Source organism: Anguilla rostrata, chromosome 4, assembly GCF_018555375.3.
Source record: "Anguilla rostrata isolate EN2019 chromosome 4, ASM1855537v3, whole genome shotgun sequence".
Lineage (NCBI taxonomy): Eukaryota > Metazoa > Chordata > Actinopteri > Anguilliformes > Anguillidae > Anguilla > Anguilla rostrata.
This window is the reverse complement of record NC_057936.1, coordinates 44,006,312-44,029,591: the sequence shown is the minus strand read 5'-3', so window position 1 is coordinate 44,029,591 and position 23,280 is coordinate 44,006,312. Positions and strand designations below refer to the sequence as shown.

The 23,280-nt window shown below is 40.7% G+C and overlaps 1 protein-coding gene across 2 annotated transcripts in view; it reads right to left on the bottom strand.

Moving 5' to 3' along the window:
• The window catches only part of phex (phosphate regulating endopeptidase homolog, X-linked), a 101,164-nt gene that overhangs the window by 51,609 nt on the left and 26,275 nt on the right, over positions 1-23,280 (bottom strand). For both annotated transcript variants that reach the window (XM_064334073.1, XM_064334074.1), the window contains exons 4-5: positions 4,396-4,479; positions 2,270-2,496 (exon numbers count right to left, since the gene is read on the bottom strand). In XM_064334073.1, the coding sequence (XP_064190143.1) occupies positions 2,270-2,496; positions 4,396-4,479 (311 nt within the window). The remainder of the gene's footprint in view (positions 1-2,269; positions 2,497-4,395; positions 4,480-23,280) is intronic.

Genomic DNA, 23,280 nt, shown 5'->3' with positions numbered 1-23,280 from the left:
CTTAACACTACTTAGCACTACTACTACTGAATGCCACCCCTACATGATAGTGTCCCAAAGGGTGCCCTTTCCAGTAGGGAAAATGGGATGCAGTGCTGTAGAGGGTATTCCTACACATGAGAAAACATCATGAAGTGCCCAATTAGGTTCTCCTTTAATGGGGAAGTGCCCCTACAGTGGATAAAATGTGATGCAGTGCTGTAAAGGGTGTCCCTACATGCGTGAGAATGTGGGGAAGTTTCCTAATGGATGCCCCTCCAGTGGAGAAAATGTGATGTGGTGCCATATAGGTTCCCTTACAATGCCTTTCAGGTGCCCTACAGGTGCCTTTCTGATGAAAAAAACTCACAAAGTGCCCTCTTAGATGCCCTTCCAAGTGAGAAAATACAATGCATCATAACTTTTTTCGCGCTGGTGGGGCCCCATGTCGTGCAGTAGGTGCCCTTTTTATTTTCTCGCCCCTGCCCTTCAAACAGCCTGTGTCTGCCACTGAGAGTACTCAGCTCCTGTCATCTCTGTTGTAGCAGGCCTCTCCTACCAGGATTACCTTCCTCTGTCAAGCTACTCTCCATACTTTCAATGTCCTATTCAAGGGTCTGCACTACCCCTTCAATAATTGCTGTAGAATTTGATGTGTAACGTTTTGGAGTAGCCTAGTCAAAGTCCTGACTTGAACCCAATAGAGATGCTGTGGCAGGACCTGGAATAGGCAATTCTTGCTTGACAGCCTACTAATTTGTCTGATATAAAAAGCAGTTCTGCAAAGAATAGGCTAAAATTTGTTCGCAGTGATGTGAAATACTGATATGAAATTATAGGATGCATTTAGTAGCAGTTAATGCTGCTAAAGGTGGTGCAACCAGTCATTAAGTTTAAGGAGGCAATTACTATTTTACATGGGTGAAACTGATGTTTTTTCATGAAGTAAATTAAATAATGCTTTAAAAAATGTTTTGTTTACTCAGGTTCCTCTGGTCTAAATATTACATTTTATATAAAGATTTGAAATCATTCTATGTGATGCAAATATGCAATAATAGAGGAAATCAGGAGGGTAAATACTTTTTCATGGCACTGTACTTATGCAAAAGCTTCAAAGGTTCTCATAGGTGTATTTGCATATTACAATATGGGAGGCTACTTGCAACAGCAAGCTACTTAGAAAACGTTAACTAGCTTCTCACCAGAGCTTCTGCAGCCATACCACCATGCACCATGCACTCTGCTACTGCCGACTGGCTGAAGCTAAGCGAGTGTGGGCTTGGTTAGTACTTGGATGGGAGACCACCAGGGAATACTGAGTTACTGCTGGAAGTGGTGTTGGTGGGCCAGGAGGGGGCAATCTTCCCTCTGGTCAAATAAATCCCAATGCCCCAGTGCAGTGACGGGACACTGTGCTGTAGGAGATGTCGTCTTTCGGATGAGATGTTAAAAACCGAAGTCCTGACTCACTGTGGTCATTAAAGATCCCATGACACTATTTGCAAAGATTAGGGGGTTCCCCGGTGTCCTGGCTAAAATCCCAGATCTGGCTCTCACAAAAAAACTTGCCCTGATCATCCCCTGATTTAACTGGCTAAAAAATGTTCTCTCCCTCCAGTGGAGCTGCTCAGTGGCGAACAATAGAGGATTGTGGGTGTACTGGGCAGCTCCCAGGTGTGAATGTGTATGAGTGTGAAGCAGGGCGTTGCTGCAAAAGAGCATCCATGCTCAGCGAACCTACCCTGGGTAAATAAAGGTTAAACAAATAAAATTAAAAAATAAAATTATACCTCAATTACAACAATTAAGGGGTTGCATGAAATCCACATACAGCCCTACATGCACACCCCTACAACAGATCTACCAAGTAATCAGCTGTATATTCTTAACGTGAATACAGTGCTGTATTCTAAAAGTTTAGTATTCCTACCATTAAAGCAGACACATTATAGTGACTTATCTAATAAATACTCATTAAATCACATAGCCAAGGACAAAACTGTCCTTGGTCTGTCCTTGGGCACACCATTTAGAGACATTCATAAACTGTAATATAGCGCCAGAAACTATTATGAACTGGAACCTCTTTTCATTAAAAAGTAGAGGTGACAGAAGGAATGCAGAACCTGACCATCTGGTTAGACTACAGTATCTGTGCTTACTGATTATCATAGGCTCATGTTGAGAATGTACTGGTGACAATTTGGAAGTGTGTAATGATAATGCACTCATTATGATTCTAGGCTCACCGTAATGATTTACGTACTGGTTATGGTGTGCGGCTCACCTTAGTGATGTACTGGCTGGAGTTCTTGTCATCGGGGGAGACGTAGAGTCTCACTAGGACAGATTTGCTAAACTGGGTGCGGACCTGGGCCATGGTCTGCAGCAGATTGAACTGGCTCTCCTCCCACTGCCAGGCTGAGCCCAGGGAGTCCTCCAGAACTGGCCAGTGCAGTTCCTTTTGCTTCAGGACCTTCAGCAGAGGCTTTGCGTCCTCCACCTCCAGTGCCGCTGCAGGACAGAGTCAGAGGAGGAGCCAGGGAATCAGGAAGAGTCCTCGCACTCACCCAAACACACAGCAACCACAGTCAGGAAAAAACATCATCCTCGCACTCACCCACACACACAGCAACCATGGCCAGGAAAAAACAGCAACTTCACACTCACTCACATGCAGAGAAACCAAAGCCAGGCAAAATCATCATCCTGTCACTCACCCACACACACACAGCAACCCCAGCCAGGCAAAAACATCCTCCTCGCATTCACCCACTCACGCAGAAAACACAGCCAGGCTAAAACATCATCCTTGCACTCGCCCACACACAGCAACCACAACAGGGCAAAAACATCATCCTTGCACTCACCCACACACACAGAAACCACAGCCAGGCAAAAACATCATCCTCACACTCACCCACTCACACAGAAACCACAGCCAGGCAAAAACATCATCCTTGCACTCACCCACTCACACCGCAAACACGGCCATGCAAAAACATCATCCTTGCACTCACTCACACACACCGCAACCACAGCCAGCCAAAAACATCATCCTCGCACTCACCCACTCACACAGCAACCACAGACAGGCAAAATCATCATCTTCGCACTCACCCACACACATAGAAACCACAGCCAGGCACAACATCATCCTCGCACTCACACACACAGCAACCACGGCCAGGAAAAAACATTATCCTCGCATTCACCCACACACACAGCAACCACAGTAAGGAAAAATCATCATCCTCGCACTCACCCACATGCAGAGAAACCAAAGCCAGGCAAAATCATCATCCTCGCACTCACCCAAACACAGCACCATAGCCAGGATAAATCATCATCCTTGAACTCACCCACACTCCACAACCAAGCAAAATCAACACCCTCAGACTTATCCTCATACACACTCAGCATTATGATATAGTAGCATCCACAATGAAATACTTACCTACGCATCATATTCAGTAACTGGAAAAAATCATAATCTTAACCTATATTCTCAGTATGAGGTATAGGCCTAAATATATCATTCTTAGTCTCATCTGATACATAAAAATGTCCAATATGAAAACTTTATGGAGCCTTAGTGGAACTCTTCTATTAGCTTATTGTTGTTTTTTATTACAAGTTCATTTGTTGAGTTGGACAATGATTTAATTAAGCCTGAAAATAAGAGCTGCTTCACTGTCTGAGGAACTCTATATTCTTTTTGCTATGCCAGTGTAAAGCCAACTGCCTCAGTGCAATAAATGCCTTTAATCTTTGGAGACATATGGGCAGTGGTCCATAAGCTAAAATCAGGCAGATGTATAAAAGAGCTTACATAGTTTTGGACTGACTTTAAAAATCTGTTCAACAAATCATTTACTTAAATCTTTATTTCAGTAAAAGATTTGTATGCATTGAAATTGCAGTGGATGTGTCTCTAATGAGAACTGCCTGCGTTGGTATAAACTGCAGAGTTTTACTCGGGTGTCTGTTGAGTGTAATGCATGTCACAGAGGCTTCCCACAACCTCTCCAAACTGATTAAGATTTAAACATCTTGTAGCCCTGTCTATTTACATTATACCCTGAGAGAGGTAGCATATAGAGAGAGGGCACTGAAAGATGAGTACAGTCAGGGAAAAGTTGATTTTAATTCTTCTCTTAAATCGCTCTGAGAAGCCAGAACAACAACATGTCCAGTAAACAAACAGTGCTTCACAGATCTGGAGCACTCAGCAGCCCAGAATCTGTGAGGACCAATACTCACATAGTCACTCCCTATGATATTTTTGTATGACTCCACCATCAACCTTTTGGCATTGTTTGTGACTTCCTGCTTACTTATAGTTACAACAGACCCGAGAAATTGTTCATTTGCATTCAGGTCCTGATATTACCACACTAACGGATCGCTTACTTTCATTCATGCAGGATCGGTACAGCACCTTTGCCTTTGTCACTGCTTCAATATCCTCTGGTAGTATAGGACCCTCCAGCAACTCTGAAAACAGCACAAAATCATAACAACTGTAGAATTCAGCAGAATTTGGGTACATCAGCAGCAGGGTATAGACGCTTTCATCGGACGCACGCGTGTTGCCAAGGTTATACGCTTGGCCCTAAGTTAACTTCCGGTCTGTGTTTGTTTATTATTGGGTTTGTGTTTACTGGCTAATATGGCACCGATTACAAACGGAGTGAAAGTTAAACTGATGAGCAGACTGACGTTGGGCTCAGGTTGTTGTGCTGTGGGGTGCAACTTGGAACAAATGCCATTTCCAAAATTTGTAAAAATACACTATTTAACTTTGTAACCCCACTAGGGAATTGTGAAACGAATTGCTTGAATCCCTGCCATTATTATAGCTGGTGCTTGCCCATTGTTACTTCGTATTTTTGAGAAATAATTGCACATCGTTACCTATTAAAATGTAAGTCCTGTAAAAATACACATAATAAACTGTATAAATAAATAAACCAACATCATACATACACATTTAGTAACACTAATACAGGCTTATTTACTATATCAACTTTAAGACAAGCAACACGCTCGTAATTATCTCATCGTGACCCATTAAAGCCAATGGCGCAGACGTTGCTTCATACTTTCAAACTGCTTTCCCAACGGCTATTTTGCGTCCTGTGACTTGAGTTACAACAGTGAATATGTACGGATTCCTAGACGTGCTGATAGGGACCACCCTTTCTCATATTAACCTCAAATACGCAAGACAGGACACGTGTACAGTATGCTAGCAAATTTATGTTAAGTTCCATTCATTTATATAGGGTTGTGGATACACGTCCCCTTAGCAACCAAAAGCTAGCGCTGGACCACCTCTGACTTATTTGCCGGCACAAAAAAAAAATTGTGAAAGTGTTGAAAAAATAACCACGGGAGGATAACAAGGACATTTTTTCCTACTTAACTAGGTACAGGTTGTTACCGATATTTCACCTATTTCATATATAGTTGCAAATCAGTTTACGTTTTCCTGTCTGTTGAACGAAGGTGGTCGAATAGGTGCTTTCACTGTAGCACTGACTTTGTTTCAGGTAACAAACTCATGATAAGCGATGGCTAATAATAGCTAGCTGACCAAGTAACAAGCCTTCAATAGTTATGAACAATTAGCTAACTAAATTGATTGTAGCTAGCTAGCTATCTAGCTAAACGTAGCTAGTAACATTGTATAAATTATACACAGAAACGTTAGATCAATGCTAGTAGTTGATACGCTATAGAGTATGAACGAACGTTATGATACCTTTTTCAAAATGACTTGACAATGTTACATGGCCGGATCATTTTTTGTTGTGGTAACCTAGCATGATGACCCAAACTATTAGAGCCACGATGTTTTTCCATCAATGCATGCTATACAAATAAATACCTATAGTAATTGCATTGGCTACACATGCTGCCCAGCACTAGCCCCATTTTGTGTCTCATGTAATCATCGTTTTTAAGCAATGTAATAGAAAGAGTGCACTTTTTACACAAGAATGTGCATGTAACCAGAATAGTTATGGATTATGCAAGGAATGTATGATGCTCCGCAAGGTGCAATACTGTCAACAGTTATCTGTTTCTGTCGCTTGTTTTTCTGGTAGTGTAACGTTATCGCATTTGAGTTTGGCCAAGTAACGGTTCTTTTCTTCGACTGGTAACCCCAAATAATACTGGCTTGCCATAGTTTTAACTAGCTAGCTAACATAATTTACTTGTAATTTATTTTGCTTGTTATCAGAAATAGTCTAAAGGGACTCTGTTGTTATTGATTGTTTGCGGAAGTCTGCTGGAAGTTAAGTTAGGGCCAGAACAACGCACATGCGCAGTAGCGTTTGTTTATGTTGTTACCGTTGGAAGCGTCTATAGCTTACAGTAGTGAATTCAGCAGTGGGACATAACTGCTGTAAGTATAACTGCTGCATGGAACACCAATAGGGTATATCAACATAGGGCATAGCTGCAGTGAAAGCAACAGCAGTAGTATATAGCACAAGCAGGACATCGTAGCTGTAGGATATATTGGAAATGGGAAACAGCAGCAATAGTATATAGCAGGAGCAGGGTGTAGTAGTTGTAGGATATACTGTATTGGGATGGCAGGTATGCCATCCCGCCAAGTTACGGCTTAGTAGGGTGGTATGCCCCATACCTATACAGCACCAAGAGCTTGGCACTTTTCAAGGTTCCCTACATAAATAACCACATTCATCACAGACTCTCAGTCCTTAAAAACATTCATTTCTGTATCTTCTGACCCCATTCAACAGACAGAATTCACAAACAGTTTCACACCTCCACACAATAAACCCCAAACTTATGCCTAGTGCAGATTACACAATTTTAGCTAGGATTTTGTAGTCGCAGACTCATTTTCAAGGTCTTAAGAGAATCTCAACAAAAATCCCCAGTCTTTCTTGATCGGTGTGCGCACCCGTGACCAAATGTCTTTTAATCTGACATTGTTAGAAACTCAGTTCGTAAGGTCATCTGTGACTCTGGCAAGAATGTCAAACTTGATTTCATTACGATCATGAATCCTGTAGTGTGTGACCCCCTGTATTTACCAGTCTTTTGTAAGCCGTGTAGAGTGACCATTTCTAGAATAAAAATACCTGTGATTTTCAGGAAAGACAGTCATTAAGTGTGACATGCTCTCTGTTGTTAGGATTTTGTTAGGATTCTTCACGCCAGGTCACCTATATCGATTGTCAAAATGGTTCACATTCACCGCAGCGCCTGTTAACTAATAACTACTTTTTAACTAGGCTCATGTAGCTACCCTGCAACACCACATTTTTTAAATTAATGTGGCCCTGTGTTTTTTAATCATACCTTCTGATAAGAATGTCATCATTCAAGCGTTGTGTCACATCAAAGTGTCAAATATGAAAAATAGGCTCATGCAAGACATTTAAATGAATGTATGAAACTGCTGCTCAATAACTAAAGAAAGGATATTCCTCCAGAAAAGATGTGTTTATACTTGGTTGTCAAGTTCATTTTACAAAATGTCTGTGTATATTTGCAACGTACTATACTGTACTGTACATACATACATACACAATACACACATACATGCAATACTTCATTATCCCTATGGGAACATTTCCCTAGTGACATGTAGTAATCACATTTACAAACAAACATTTATAAGAAGAAACATATAATCATTCACACTTCAGAAGGGGGGGGGGGTACATACATATAAACAGATAAATTTAATATATTGAGACCTATTAAATAAACATTGAATTTTACAAACCTATCCACACATGTGTTTGCCCCATTAATGTACTGTATGCTTGTACTCACAGTACAAAGTTACTTGAAACAATTTAGGAAACATTGGGTAGCATTGCTTTGGAATACTGCTTGTTTAATTTGTGTGAGCTAAGATGGCGAATATTTCTTTTAATGGCAGGCCTAGATTTTAATTAATGACTTTGCTTTGTAGGCTATGTGCAAGTAACTTGGTATTTTTGTACATTGAAAACGTCTTTTTCATCGGATTAGACATGGGGAACACCAGCTATAGTCTATAGCAGCTGCAGCTACAGCATACCTAGATCATAACATTTACTGATATCCAGAATTTATTTATCATGTATGGTTATATTTTTTGTTACATGATGATGGAATTACGATTATATCTTACACTTAAATGCAAAAGTATTGGGGCAGTGACATAGTTTTGATTGTTTTAGCTCTATATTTCAGCACATTAAATTTGAAATTGAAAATTGAATATCAGGTTAAAGTGCAGACTGTCAGCTTTAATTTAAGGTATTTATATTTTATATATGTATTTATATTGTGTGATCTGTGTAGGTATTACAGCCCTTTTTATATGTAGTCCCCCCATGTTAGGGAAGCAAAGACAATTGGACAGTTGGTTGCTCATGTGTTTTTTGGGCAGCTGTGTGTCTTTGCAACTTTACAGTTGATTTCAGTTGTGGAATTTGCATTTGGAGTCTGATAACAATACCCTAAATGAAAGCTGAGAAACTGCATTTCAACCACATAGTCACTATTTTACTTAATATCCAAAACCACACAAATTGTCATTGCCCCAATACTTTTGCATTTAATTGTGTATGGGATCGCTTATAAAATCTACAGCACCTGCCACCGCAAAATGTTGGGCTAGTTAATTGTGATTTTCCTTCCTTCCTTGCCATTCCCAGATCACATCTACGACATCCTAGCAACATGCTTGACATGCTACTGTTAGTTACTGTTAAGTTTCAGAAACATAATCCACATACCCACTAATATCTGGCAAGCTACCATGTTATCATCTGCATCATTGGGATGGCAGGTGTGCCATCCAGCCAAGTTATGCCTTGGCGGGGTATGCCCCATATCTATATATTATACCCAGGGGTTAAATTGGGGGTGGAGGGCGTCCACCCACCTTTGGTAAATAAATAAATCATTTTGACCGGTAGTTTTACAAATAGGATAACAATCCAGTCCATTTTTCGTATGCTCCAGTCCATGTGTTCCCTCTAGCCAGTTACTTGCTCAACCAATCAAAAATCTGAAGAAAAAAAGACTCAGGAGGAACAGTCGTTTATATAGACAGGCAAAGAAAGAAAAATGTCGTTGATTGTTTTGATTGTTTCGAAGCGGACGCGGTAGGTAGTAGGGCTGTCAAAATATTCGAAGTTTGACAACTATTTGAAAATCTTTCTTTTTTTCAAGTTCGAACCTAAATTTGAGCATTCAAATATTAGTTTTGGATCCCGCGTATTGTAATTAACATGCAGGCTTTAATTTCATGTGGCGAATCATGTTCATGCACGCAAAGTTCATTTCCTGTGCTAACGTTACTTCCTCTGTCAACAAAAAACGTTCTGCCCTGGACCCATGACAAGTGGATCGTCTGGTTTTCCTTGCCAATAACCTCCGGTGATACTTTCAGCTCTGTTGAGACCTAACGTTACTGGTCAGCTAGCCTCGCGAGATAGACTATTTTTTCACTTCGTTCAACAGGTCTGGTCAGCTAACAATTTAGGCTAAATAATGTTCCCATGGCAGGCTATGTTTCCTTTCTTTTCTGAAGATTTTGATAAAATTGGATGATGAAAGAAGTTAAACAAACTAAACCGAGTAAGTAATTTATGTTGTTTTAGGCTACGGGTATTAGCCATTTGAATAGTTTTTGTGTTAAGAAATAAACAGGGATTTCCTATAAACAATCATTTCCCGATGATTAATAAATGCCCGTGTGGCAAATTACATCCACGTGAAAGTGCTTTATTCATTTGCGCATTAGGCTATAGAAACTGCAGGGGGCTTATTTATAGAATGAACTTGCGTGCATACGTCAAGTGAAGATTTGCCATGAACTGAGTGCGGAGAAAGAAGTGCATGTATCCACAAATAATGTTGATTAAAAATGTGCACAATTTTGTACTGCAAATGAAAATAAATGTAGGCTATAAGGCTACTCGTTAAAACTGCCTATTTGGGAAGAGCAGGCTATATATGATAATATTGCTATTGAGTAGTCTATTTTGTGGATTAATTGCATTGATACTCAAGGAAAATCAGGGGAAGGTTCCACCACTGCTTAGTGATTAAAACGGATTTTTCTAAATCGTATTTATCATTTAATCTCCCTAACACAATGCGAGGAAGCTGTGTGTCCCTTTCCAATTGCGTAGTCCGATCGTTTGCATGCTTGTTAATCACTGAAAATTAATTAAAACAGTTTGAGATCAATGATTCATTTAATGGAAAGTTTTGTGCATCACCAATTTTCAGCTCATCAGTCGCCGCTGTTTTTATTTTGTTTCAATTTGACAGTTTAAGAAAGATGGATAAAGGAGGAAGAAAGGGAGGAAAGAGGAGGATGACCGATTATTTTTGTGGGTAAAAAATTCTCAGCATTAATGACACTCAATAAACATGAAATATTTTATGTGAAAGCTTGCATCAATAGTATACATTCTTTTTAAAACATTGTTTTCCTTAATTACAATTATGTGCACAATACATTAAAGATACATCTATTTTGAGCTGAGACATTCATTGGTTTGTACTTTTTTTCACCCACCTGCCACCGGATCTCAGGTTCCACCCACCTCCCAAATCCCAATTTAACCCCTGATTATACCTATACAGCACTGAGAATTTGGCACTTTTCAGGGTTCCCCACAGAAATAACCGCAACAGCCACAGACTCTCAAACCTTAAGAACATGAATTTCGGGACATTTTGACCCCATTTCAACAGACAGAATTCATAACAACTTCATATGTCCACACAATAAAGCGGTTTATCCTTCTTTTTCCTCCCTCCTAGTCCACAAAGAATAAGTCTCTCCATTGGCCATTTTACGTACACCAACCAATCCTTCACCTACACCAGCCAATCAAAATGTCACATACACAGGCAAACTGGACATATATCTTTTTACCCAAGAAAATATATATTACTAGTTTCTACAGCTTGTTAGTTTGTGGCTCAGTGGTAACATCATGGTCTACAGATCGTTGAGTCACAGGTTCAAACCCCACCTGAAGCAAATTTCTTATACATGCTTATTTGCCCACTAATAATTGTCATTTATTTCTCAACTATTGCCTTCGCACCACATCTACCTGCCGTTCACCGAATGTATGGACTGCATTATGACATACCATCTACTCGTTCAGTTAACCTCCTACAATATCACCAGGCCATATGGATACAACCTGAGCTCTGCTGTGCTTACTGACCCGTCTTCTTCTTTAAAACCACGGATTCATTTGACGAAGAAAATACACGCTTTTAGACAGCTACTTGACGGTGGCGTGCTGCCAATGTAATTGACTGCGAAGCGCATGGTCGGAAGATAGAATCCTGCCTCGCCCTCAGGCAGATCATTTTCTAACACTTATATTGCTAACTAATAATTGTCTATCGCTTTTGCACTTATCAAAATATCACAATCTTCAATGCAGATGTTTACCAAAAGTTACTCATAGCCAACCATTTGCGTTTCATGATGGTAAATGTATTGATTTTCTTAAAAAGTTACACCAGCTCACCAGTGGCATTTCTACTAACTACATTACTTCACTTGGCTACTGTAGAAAATGTTCTTATCAGCAAATGCCACGTTTCTACATTCATGTTACCTCGCCCTGTTCTCTATCTACCCACATAAAAACAATTACTACATATGAACTGTCTGCCACACCCCATTAAAACATTACCTTTAAAAACATGACTCATTCATAATTATACTAGTACTGAACATCAGAAAAGAAAAAAAATTATACTACAGTTCTCTTTCATCATCTTGTTTCGAGATCCACCTATGGGGAATGACATCCGGTCATGACTCCTCAGAAGCATCCAATTGCACCAAGTCTGGCTCTGACAGACAGTAGCGCGTTCAATGCTACAGGAGGCACCGCCCTCCTGTAAGAGCATATACGACGCTGCAGCGCTACTACTCATCAGTTGACATTCGCTTCTCGCGATCATCCAAACTGAGCTCACAGCCTCGACCTTGCATCTCACAAGAACCTTACCACTTAACTATCCACAGGAGGACATATCCTCAGATCGGGCTCCGCCATACGTGAAAGGTTCGAGAGTTCGGTCAGTGCTATAAAACTTGTTAGCTTGCCACCCTCACTCGCTAGCTCCCTTCAGTATCGGGCAGCCCACGCCTTCATTACACCTCCCTGCTCGCGCTAACGCCGAACAGGATGGCTAGCTAACCATGCTGCATTTATTCGCTTAACCAGTCTGCTAGCTCCCCGCTACATGGCTCTTTCTAAGCCTGTCTCTCTCGAATTCTCCGAAGAGCTATGCTTGTGAGCCTGCCGGCCGCTTGCGGTGCTCTCATCACCGCCAACACCATGGCTGTTGAACCCTCCATAGCTCGACACTTGTACCCCACGCAGGGAGGGTTTTTGGCGTCACCAAAGCCCACCCTACCAAATAAGATGGACCGTTTCACAGCCTCCATTCACCAGGCTTCCTACAGGTCCTCAGCCCTCGCTATTCGAGCCCTCAATGTCTCCTCTCTACAATTGGTTTACCAAGCCAAAGCTGATTGAGGAGATGGGGAAACAGCTCGAGAAGGCGAGCCCTTCCCCCATACTGCGGCAAGAGGTGGGGTGCCACTCAGGAGGGACGTATTGTGAATGGGACGTGGCCGTGCTCAGCTCACAGATATTTTCTCCTCCGTCTAAGGGGACATCATATGCTAATCCACTGCGACAGCACGACTGCGGTTGCTCGTAGCGAATAGCTCTTTGGGTTTGGCCCGTGAGAGGTATAACCTTATTGCATTAGGGGTCCCATCTCGTGTGGCTGCTACCATCCAATGCACAAGAGCGCCCTCTACCAGGTCACTTTATGAAAATAAGTGGCAGGTATTTGAAAGATGGTGTGCCTCTCGTCAGTCAGTGCCTTACCAATACTCTGTTACTGACGTGCTGTGCTTTTTACAGAACCTTATGGATAAAGGGAAATCCTTTTCAACCATTAAAGTCTACCTGGCAGCTATGACTGCTTGTCATGATGGTTTGAAAGACTATGCAGTGGGGCAACACCACCTCATTCCCAGGTTTATGACGGGGTCTCGCCGTTCTCTGCATGTTGCTAAAAAGCACATATCTTCTTGGGATTTATCACTGGTGCTGGAGGCTCTGTCTCTATGGCCATTCCAGCCTATAAATGAGAGAGTTAAAATTGCTGTCTCTCAAGACAGCATTGCTGCTCGCTCTAGCTTCAGCTAAGCGAGTCAGTGACCTCCATGCGCTCTCAGTGCATCTCTCGTGCGCAATGTTCTCCCCTAATATGGATATGGTTTCTCTTAAGCCCAATCCAGCCTTCATGCCTAAAATCTTCCCAGCTTTCACGTGTGCGGTGTTGGAGCTTGCTGCTTTTCACCCACCGCCCTACTCCTCTCAAGAGGATCAAAGGCTGCATATGCTATGTCCTGTGCGTATTCTGCACACTAAGGCTAAGGACTAAGACTTTCAGAAAGTGCAACCTGGGGCCCGAGCTGCAAAGGGAAAGCCATCTCTAAGCAGCGGCTGTCTCATTGGCTTGTGGAAGCTATTGCTATGGCATATGACTCAAAGAGGATAACACCACCCTCAGGCCTGAGGGCTCATTCTACAAGGGGCATGGCTGCATTGTACGTCCTATTCCGTGGGGTCTCCTTGCAGGAGATTTGTTCAGCTGCAGGCTGGGCTTCTCCACATACCTTTGCTAGGTTCTACCGCCTCAACGTCACCACAACTCTGGTAGCCCAAGCAGTTCTGGAGGTCAGCTCTGTGTGAAGCTCACGCATCTCCCCTCACCTGCTTTGTGTTTAGTACTTCCTGACATGGGATGTGCCAGACATGCCCTCCCCTCAATTTGGAGGCTGCCCTTGCTGGCCTGACAGTTTCTCAGCAGTGAGCATAGGGCAATCTGGGAGTTGTCCATATCTACCCATACGTGGATCTCGAAACAAGTATCATAACCCTGGTTCTCTGAAACATCGAGTAGAGAGATCCACCAAGTCTACCCTGCTTGCCGCGCAGAAGAAGCGAATATGTTCACTGATGAGTAGTAGCGCTGCAGCGTCCTATATGCTCTTACAGGAGGGCAGTGCCTCCTGTAGCAATGGATGGGCTACTGTCTGTCAGACCCAGACTTGGTGCAATTGGATGCATCTGAAGAGTCATGACCGTCATTCCCCACAGGTGGATCTCTCCACTCAATGTTTCAGAGAACCGGGGTTACGATAGTAACTGAAAGTTTCGCGACGCAATTTCACACATTGCTTCAACAACCAATTCCACAAGTAACTCGTAATACTGTTCACTCATGGTCACTATTTTCTTTGCACTATAGTCTGTGATCATATCAGACTTCACCTACATGCCCATTCTGCTAACAACATAGTTTCAACTACCCAATATCATCATTTGTCCTCATTTCTCTTGTACTACTGTTATTTTCTAATATGCAAAATTGCTGAGACACATGAATGTCTTGCTATTCTCCACTGTCTACCGAAGCAAAACAGCAAAGAGGAGTTCCCACCTACAGCTAAGCGTATCAAAATGCCTTAACCTCAGGAACACTGAAATAACAGAAAACGAGGCAGGACAGAAGGGTTCAAAGTTGCAACCTACGGAGCTAAAATTCTACAAGCTTGCTGATAATGTTGTCAATGAAGGCTCATTAGACGGCCGTCAGATGAGTGAGTACATATACTGGGGACATTTCTGTTCATTTTCTAATGGTGCAACCGTCTTTTATACTTACAGTTGAAGTTGAAAGTTTACACCTTGGCCAAATCCATTTAAGGTTTCCTGACATTTAATCCTAGTAAACATTCTCTGTCTTAGGTCAGTTAGGATCACGTCTTTATTTTAAGAATGTGAATTATCAGAATAATAGTAGAGAGAATGATTTATTTCAGCTTTTATTTCTTTCATCACATTCCCTGAAGTTTACATACACTCTGTTAGTATTTGGTAGCATTGCCTTTAAATTGTTTAACTTGGGGTAAACGTTTCGGGTAGCCTTCCACAAGCTTCTCACAATAAGTTTCCTGAATTTTGGCCCATTCCTCCTGACAGAACTGGTGTAACTGAGTCAGGTTTTTAGGCCTCCTTGCTCGCACACGCTTTTTCAGTTCTGCCCACAAATTTTCGATTGGATTGAGGTCAGGACTTTGTGATGGCCACTCCAATACCATGACTTTGTTGTCCTAAAGCCATTTTACCACAACTTTAGAAGTATGCTTTGGTTCATTGTCCATTTGGAAGAGCTATTTGCGACCAAGCTTTAACTTCCTGGCTGATATCTTGAGATGTTGCTTCAATATATCCACAATTTTCCTTCCTCATGATGCCATCTATTTTATGAAGTGCACCAGTCCGTCCTGCAGCAAAGCACCCCCAAAACATGATGCTGCCCCCGTGCTTCACGGTTGGGATGGTGTTCTTCAGCTTGCAAGCCTCACCCTTTTTCCTCCAAACATAACGATGGTCATTATGGCCAAACAGTTCAATTTTTGTTTCATCAGACCAGAGGACATTTCTCCAAAAAGTAAGATCTTTGTCCCCATGTGCAGTTGCAAACTGTAGTCTGGCTTTTTTATGGCGGTTTCGGAGTAGTGGCTTCTTCCTCGCTGAGCAGCCTTTCAGGTTATGTCGATATAGGACTCGTTTTACTGTGGATATAGATACTTTTGTATGTGTTCCCTCCAGCATCTTCACAAGTTCCTTTGCTGTTGTTCTGGGATTGATTTGCACTTTTCGCACCAAAGCACGTTCATCTCTAGGAGACAAAAACGCGTCTCGTTCCTGAGTGGTATGACGGCTGCGTGGTCCCATGGTGTTTATACTTGCGTACTGTTGTTTGTACAGACGAACGTGGTACCTTCAGGCGTTTGGAAATTGCTCCCAAGGATGAACCAGACTTGTGGAGGTCCACAATTTTCTTTCTGAGGCCTAGGCCTCTTTTGATTTTCCCATGATGTCAAGCAAACAGGCACTGAGTTTGAAGGTAGGCCTTATAATACATCCACAGGTACACCTCCAATTGACTCAAATAATGTTAATTAGCCTATCTGAAGTTGCTAAAGCCATGACATTTTCTGGAATTTTCCAAGTTGTTTAAAGGTACAGTCAACTTAGTGTATGCAAATTTCTGACCCATTGGAATTGTGATATAGTGAATTAAAAGTGAAATAATCTGTCTGTAAACAATTGTTGGAAAAATTACTTGTGTCATGCACAAATTAGATGTCCTGACTTGCCAACACTATAGTTTGCTAACATGAAATCTGTGGAGTGGTTAAAAATGAGTTTTAATGACTTCAACCTAAATGTATGTAAACTTCCGACTCCAACTGTACGCCACCGCATCCTTTGTCACAGCCATTCTTTTACATATATAGCAAAGTGAAAGTGCTAAACAGTACACGTTCATCAGACTGTACAAAGTCACACAAGGATAGCCATAATCCACAACCATTTCTTCGTGGTTTACTTTGCATTTTTACAGCCAGGTCCGCTCCGCTGTTCATCAGGAATTATGTCCTCAACTTGGCCCACTCAAAATCTTACTCTGCTTCCCAATCAAACCAATCTACATCCGGCACTGCCTACGCTGTATGCGTGTTTTGCATGTATGTATGTGTACGCATACTTCTCATCGTCTACATTTATATGCATTACTGTTGTCACTTTCTTATAACAAACACTTTGCAAAAAGAAATGATCTCTCAAAAAACATGTTTTCAACGTACAAAAATGGCAAGTTACTCACACATACAAAGCACTATCTATAACTCATTCATTCAAACTGGCTATATCTAGGCAGTTTGAATGAGTTTTTTTTTATAAGATATTGTAAAGAAAGACAGACATAATCACAAGGAATCAGGTCTCTTGGCTAAGAAATACTGGAGCCAGGGTACAACAGGTCAGCAAGTAATAGCTGCAGCAGCTGTACTTCCAAGCATAATGTTGTTAACTGGCTAATTGGGTCATAATTTCAGTATTCAGGCAAAAATATTGAACAGAAAATAATGAGATAACGTTTCTGAAAAGAATGTAGTCATTCAAACTGTATGTATAACATCAAAGTGCCAAACAACAAAAATTGCCTCATGGAAGACATTTAAATTAATGTTTTAAACAGCTGATGAAAACTTACACCCCAGAAATTATATGTTTATACCTGGTTGTCAAGTTATACAAAATGTGCAAGTTCTTGTATATATGTAACTTAAAATAAATACCAATTGTAAAATAGATACTGTAGATAGATAAATAAATAGATAGCTGGAATACATTATGGCCATGGGGACATTTTTAATTCCAAGAAATAGTAAATCATTTACACAAGAGAAAGAGGGGGATGAATAAATAAATACAGATCAACATTACAAATATTTGGGCCTATTAAATAAATATTGAATCTTACAAGCCTATCCAGACATGTTTGCCCCATTAATGTACTTTATGTTTGTGGGTCAGATAGAGTTTAGCTAAATAAGTACAATAGTATAATTTATTTTACAATGTAAAATAATTTTAAAAATCTTTTTTGTGAACACAATTTTAGAAACAAAACAATAATAATAATAATTGTTATAATAATAATAATAATAATAATAATAATAGTAATAATAGCCAAATGAATATTTTTGAATGATGTAATATATATGATGTTGTAAGACTGCTCCCCCTTAGTGCCCATTTCTCTGAACTGCGGCAAACCCAAAATAAATAGCAGGAGGTTAGGCCTAGTAGGAAGAGTCCTAGCAAGCCTGGATAGAAGTACAGTCTTTTGACCACACACAGATGGACATTGAGTGAGCTAGAAGTGTACATATGATTTTTTGTTGTTGTATTTGCTTTATTTCTCTCAAGTTGGACAGTGAATTTTATGTTTAAACTCAAAGGAAAATAAATCCACAATTTTGTTGCAATTTTATCCTGGATGTATGACTTTTTGATTATGAAGCTTTAGTGTGCGTCAAAAACCCCTGCCTTGCTTGGGTAGTGCATTTTATTCATGATATGCTTTTCATTCATTCAAAGCATTGGATGCAGGAACTTTTTCTAATATACACTCCTGGGCAAAGAAAATGGACCAAGCCCAAAATGGCAAAATATTAAGGTTTTAATGGTCTTAACAACAAATCATTGGTCAGAAGATTAGCAAGAATTAAACAAATGCACTCCGGAGACCTCCTGTGCCACCATTTGCTCGTTTACTTTTGCTGCAGTGAACTGTTTGGGGAAAAGCTAGAAACAGGGAAATGCAATTATACAGTAGACAAATTAACATAATGTCAAATAAAATAGTCTTGTTTTGTATTTGGTTGCATATCATTCGCATGCCATGACTTGTGTCTGTGACCTATCAACATCATCAGAGTCTGGGTCTCTTATTTTCAGGTTGTCCTACAAGCAATACAAAAACTCTTTGCATTTGAATAGATCTCTATGGGAATTGGGGGGTGGGACTAGATTCAGCTGTAAATTATGCTGATACAGTATGGGACACATTTGTTGGCTAAATGGCTTTTAAGTCATCAAGGGTCCAAGGTATCAAATGAGCCTCAAACCACCGTGCTGCTGCCAGATATGCAGTAGACACTACAAGCATTTTCCTGTTGAACTCAATGCCATTTGTACAATTTTTAAGTGTACACGCTCTATTCAAAAGCAATACTACCAAATGTTTCCTAAATTTTTTCACGTGCACTTTTTCATCTTCCCATCTGAAGCATCATATGAAAGTATGAAATGGCAATCATTTATAATAGAAATAACTGAGTCGCAGCTCAGCCCCAAAACAAAAGGAAAACTTGGGGTCGAACACCGAGATACCCAAGAACCTAACACGCAGCTTAGGAAAACAAAAAGGTAAAGCCCTAACAGTCTGCCGGCACGAAGCCCAGAAACACAGACCGAAATACAAACCTTCTAAGGCAGTGGTGTCAAACTCGTTGCCATGGAGGGCCGTGTGTATGCAGGTTTTCATTCCAGCCTCAGATCTTGATTATATAATTAGTTAAATTATTTGCTGAATTAGGGATGCAGGTTTGTGCACAATGGTGACCCGACATCTATGGTGACCCGCATTGTCTAAATAAAAATTTTCTTATTCTTGTTCTGTGCTTCAATGCAGTTAAACGCATATGGCTGAATGAGTAATTGGACTCAATTATGGCATCATTAATTGGTTGGAATGAAAACCTGCATACACACGGCCCTCCATGGCAACGAGTTTGACACCACTGTTCTAAGGGGTGAACGCTTCTTGAGAAGTGAGAACAGGAGGTTTAATAAACAAGCTCTGAAATACCTTACCAGCTCAATGAAAACGTAAGTTGACACTGAAGCAAGGATGATGCAGGTGGCAGGAATCACGGCATAGGGAGGAATAATTGGAAACAGGTGCAGCCAATGAGGTAATAATCAGGCCGGGAGGCCAAAAAACAGAACTGCACCCCAAACCAATGACAGCAGCATTTTGGGAACAGGGAATCGGAAAGACGTGTCTCCTTTTCACCCTAATTAAAAAATGAAAATAAAAAACACCCATTTGTAAAACTAAAATGTTTTATACCACACTGCAGACATGATCTTGGTGAAGCCTAGGTAATGACCATGAGCGATAGATGGCCTAATGTAACACTCTTCATCAATTTCTTTGATGACAGACTGTCCGATTCACGCCTCTAATTAGCCTATATTTGTGAAATAAAAGAAACCTGCCGGGTGAACGGAGATTTCACTTGCTTTCTTACAAATCTTCCAGCAAAAACATAAAAAATGTTTATATAGGTTTTTACACAAATATGTGGTCATTTAACATTTAAAAGGCTGTGTTTTTATTACTTCTGTTACTTCCCACAACAAGTTATATTATGAAACAATAGGCTATGTTGCAAATTTTCTTGAAATAAAGTACACAGCTGGATAAATTCCAACAGTTGTATTTCTTATATATAGCGTTTTTGTTGTATAGGCGATAAGGGAGGTATTACCCTTTTAAAATCACTACACACGTGAAAACATGTTTTCTTTGACCACTGCCCAGTGGCAGAGCTTGGATATTAGGTCAGGCGCATATTGGCACATTGCACTTAATTACAGAAATCTAGCTCAAAGGCTATGACCACCGCAATTGCGCAGCAAGGCTATATCAGAAACAAGTTAGGCTACGGTGAAAATTGAGACTTCATAGTTAATACTTGTCAGCTAGCCTAATAATTAAAACGTTTGTCATTTTTTTAGGAGTTGGGTGAACGTATGGATGTTAAACAAACAAACTCAATAATATAGGCCAAGTCTGACAGAATTACTTTTAATTTTAGGACAGTTTACTGGAGTTTGGCTCATCTTCACTCCCCCACTGCCTGACTAGCCAGGTGTTGATACGGAAAGTGTGAATGTGTCTTTCCTCTGGTAGGTTATTTAGCAACTGAACGATCAAACATTATCAGCGGAATAAACTATATTCACACTGTAGGCTACTGTAGGATACAGTGCTACCGAGGATAAATTGACGATACATTTCCCCAAGACTTCTGGACCACAGCAACCATTGTTTCAGAAACTGCTGCACATAATCACATTTATGATCACAAACAAGACCAGGTTAAAACCTAGTATTTGGCTGGACCTAAGTGTTTCCTCTAGGATTTTTTCAGCAGCGGGGGAAAGGGTTTTGTTGTACCTGATTGGTGCGCACGTGCAGTTGGCGTCGGAGTGAATATCAATAGGTAATTTAAAAATATGAAATAAAATGACACTTGACTGCAAAACAACATTAGAACATATGTATTGGCATCTATTTATTCATACATAATGCCTCTTTGACCCACTACTTACAGAGGGCCCTGTATATTAGCCTCAGTGCCAAAGTTTGCAGCCTGGCTGAAAGCCATGGGTGGAACCTTGTCTCGTCTCCCCATTTAGGGTCCCAGCCTGATAGCCTGTGCTTAGTCTTTGTTTCTCTCCTCTCTCCTGTCTTCCTCCACTTTCCTCTCCACTCATCTCTTTCTGCTCTCTCTCCTGCTTCACTCTGCTCTCCTGCTCCACTCGCCTTCACTACGCCTGCCTGTGTACTTGTCTAATAGGTTACACTTGAGAATGAGTAATGTTAGATAACTCTCTCACATCACAAATAGTTGATCACACAACCAGTAAGAACATTAAAATATTGTTGTAGCCACCACAAACGTTACATATTTTAGAACTAGAAGACATTTATTTCCCTTCAAAATTTTGGGGCATAGCTAAGAACCTTGAGTCCCTCTCTAGCGAAAGTAACGTTAGAGCGAGAGCACATTATCGACCACCCAAGGGGCAGGACGTGTATCGACCACCTGAACCGCTAGTGTATATACTTTGTAATTTATTAGAGAGAACTGGACATCGTTACCTATTAAAATGTAAGTCCTGTGAAAATGCACATAATAAACTGTCTAAATGTGAAAAACCTACTTCATACATATACAGTTAGTTATATTAATACAGCCTTATTTACTATATCAACTTTAAGACCAGCAACACGCTCAGAATTATCTCATTGCGACCCAGTAAACCCAATGGCGCAGAAGTTGCTTCATAATTTCAAGCTACTTTTCCTAACGGCTATTTTGCATGCTGCGACTTAGGTTACAACTGTGAATATGTACGGATTCCTGGATGCGCCAATAGCGACCACCGTTTCTCATATTAACCTCAAATACGCAAGACAGGACACTTAAACGGTATGCTAGCAAATTGATGTCAAGTTCCATTCATTTATATAGGGTGGTCGCTACAGGTCCCCTTAGCAACCAAAAGCTAGCGCTGGGACACCTCTGACTTATTTGCCGGCACTGAAAAAAATCGCGAAAGTACTGAAAAAATAACCACTGGAGGATAACAAGGACATTTTTTCCTACATAACTAGGTACAGGTTGTTAGCGATATTTCGCCTATTTCATATATAGTTGCCAATCTGTTTACGTTACCTAGCTAATGTTAGCTAGAACATTATTTCACGATATATTAGTAATATTAGAAAGAATGAGCTGGCCATGAACATCAATAGAGAATACATTGCAAATGTGTATTTAAACTGTAAAATCTATCTTACTTAAAGTTACAATCTCGAAGACTTCCGTTTCATTCTCTTTGGAGGTACCAATGGTGAGAAGCGGTAATTGCAGGTGTGTTTTTGGACCTCACTTTCCATAGATCCAACTGGATCCAACCAGTGTCACCTGTGTCACGTCAGTCAGTTGGCACCTGGGCCATGCCAACTATAACACTGTTTACTGAATAAAACATGGTTGTTATAAAAGTAACGTTATGTACATAGTCATTCGTTGTCTAACATTAAGCTAACTTAAACTGTCTTTACACTGCCAAGCCGGGATAAAATGCTGTAGCAGACCTGGGGTAGAATTAGTGCTGATCAATTTCCATAAATGTTCTTTATCCTTTTGCCCGGTATGAACATCTTTACACTGCAGAGAAGAATTTGTGGGATTCGCTGTGGCTCGTGCAATTATGTATCTCGTGCACAATAAACAGTCTTTTTCGTGAATGATTGTTGTGTGATATTTTTGAAACAACTGCCTTGCAAAATGTTACCCCTGGTGTTTCTTGTTTTGCTAGCTAAACTGTTCGAGAATAAAGCTGAGCTGGGTGTTAAATTAGCAATCAGAACAAGAAGAATAAAACAAAAACAAAGGAGATTTCATCAAAAAAGGGCATCAAGGCTGAAGAAACATATGAGGAAGCGAAATAATAACAACGCTAATCCATACTGCCATATTATTTTATTTTAGTTTTCTCCGGCTTGTCATCTTTACACAGAAATCAGACCGGGCTCTGCTCCACATATACCCCGGCTTTATTCCGATCATTATAATATATTGATGAACTCGGCAAGGTAAATAACGGTAACGTTAAGGCCAGTTCAGATCAATGTTTCTCAACGAGACGAAACGGTTTTAGAATGCTACAGAGAAAATTGCAGCGGTGTGAACTGGTTAGTAGCAGAGCCGTTGCCTGCCCTGTGGTCTCAAAAAAACACCTTGTCAAATCGCCAAGTGCAGTTTTAGAACCTTTACAATCAGACGTCTTGGAATTTTGCGAGTTGCATCCAGTCTCGTTGCGAATCATTGATCTGAACTGGCCTTTAGTTAGCTACACTGCAACATTGCAGCAAGGTAGCATTGCATTCGAGAGACGGTTTGCTAGGTTGGTGTCAGTCAGGTAGCGTCAGCTAGCGTTTTTTCTAATTGTTAGCTGA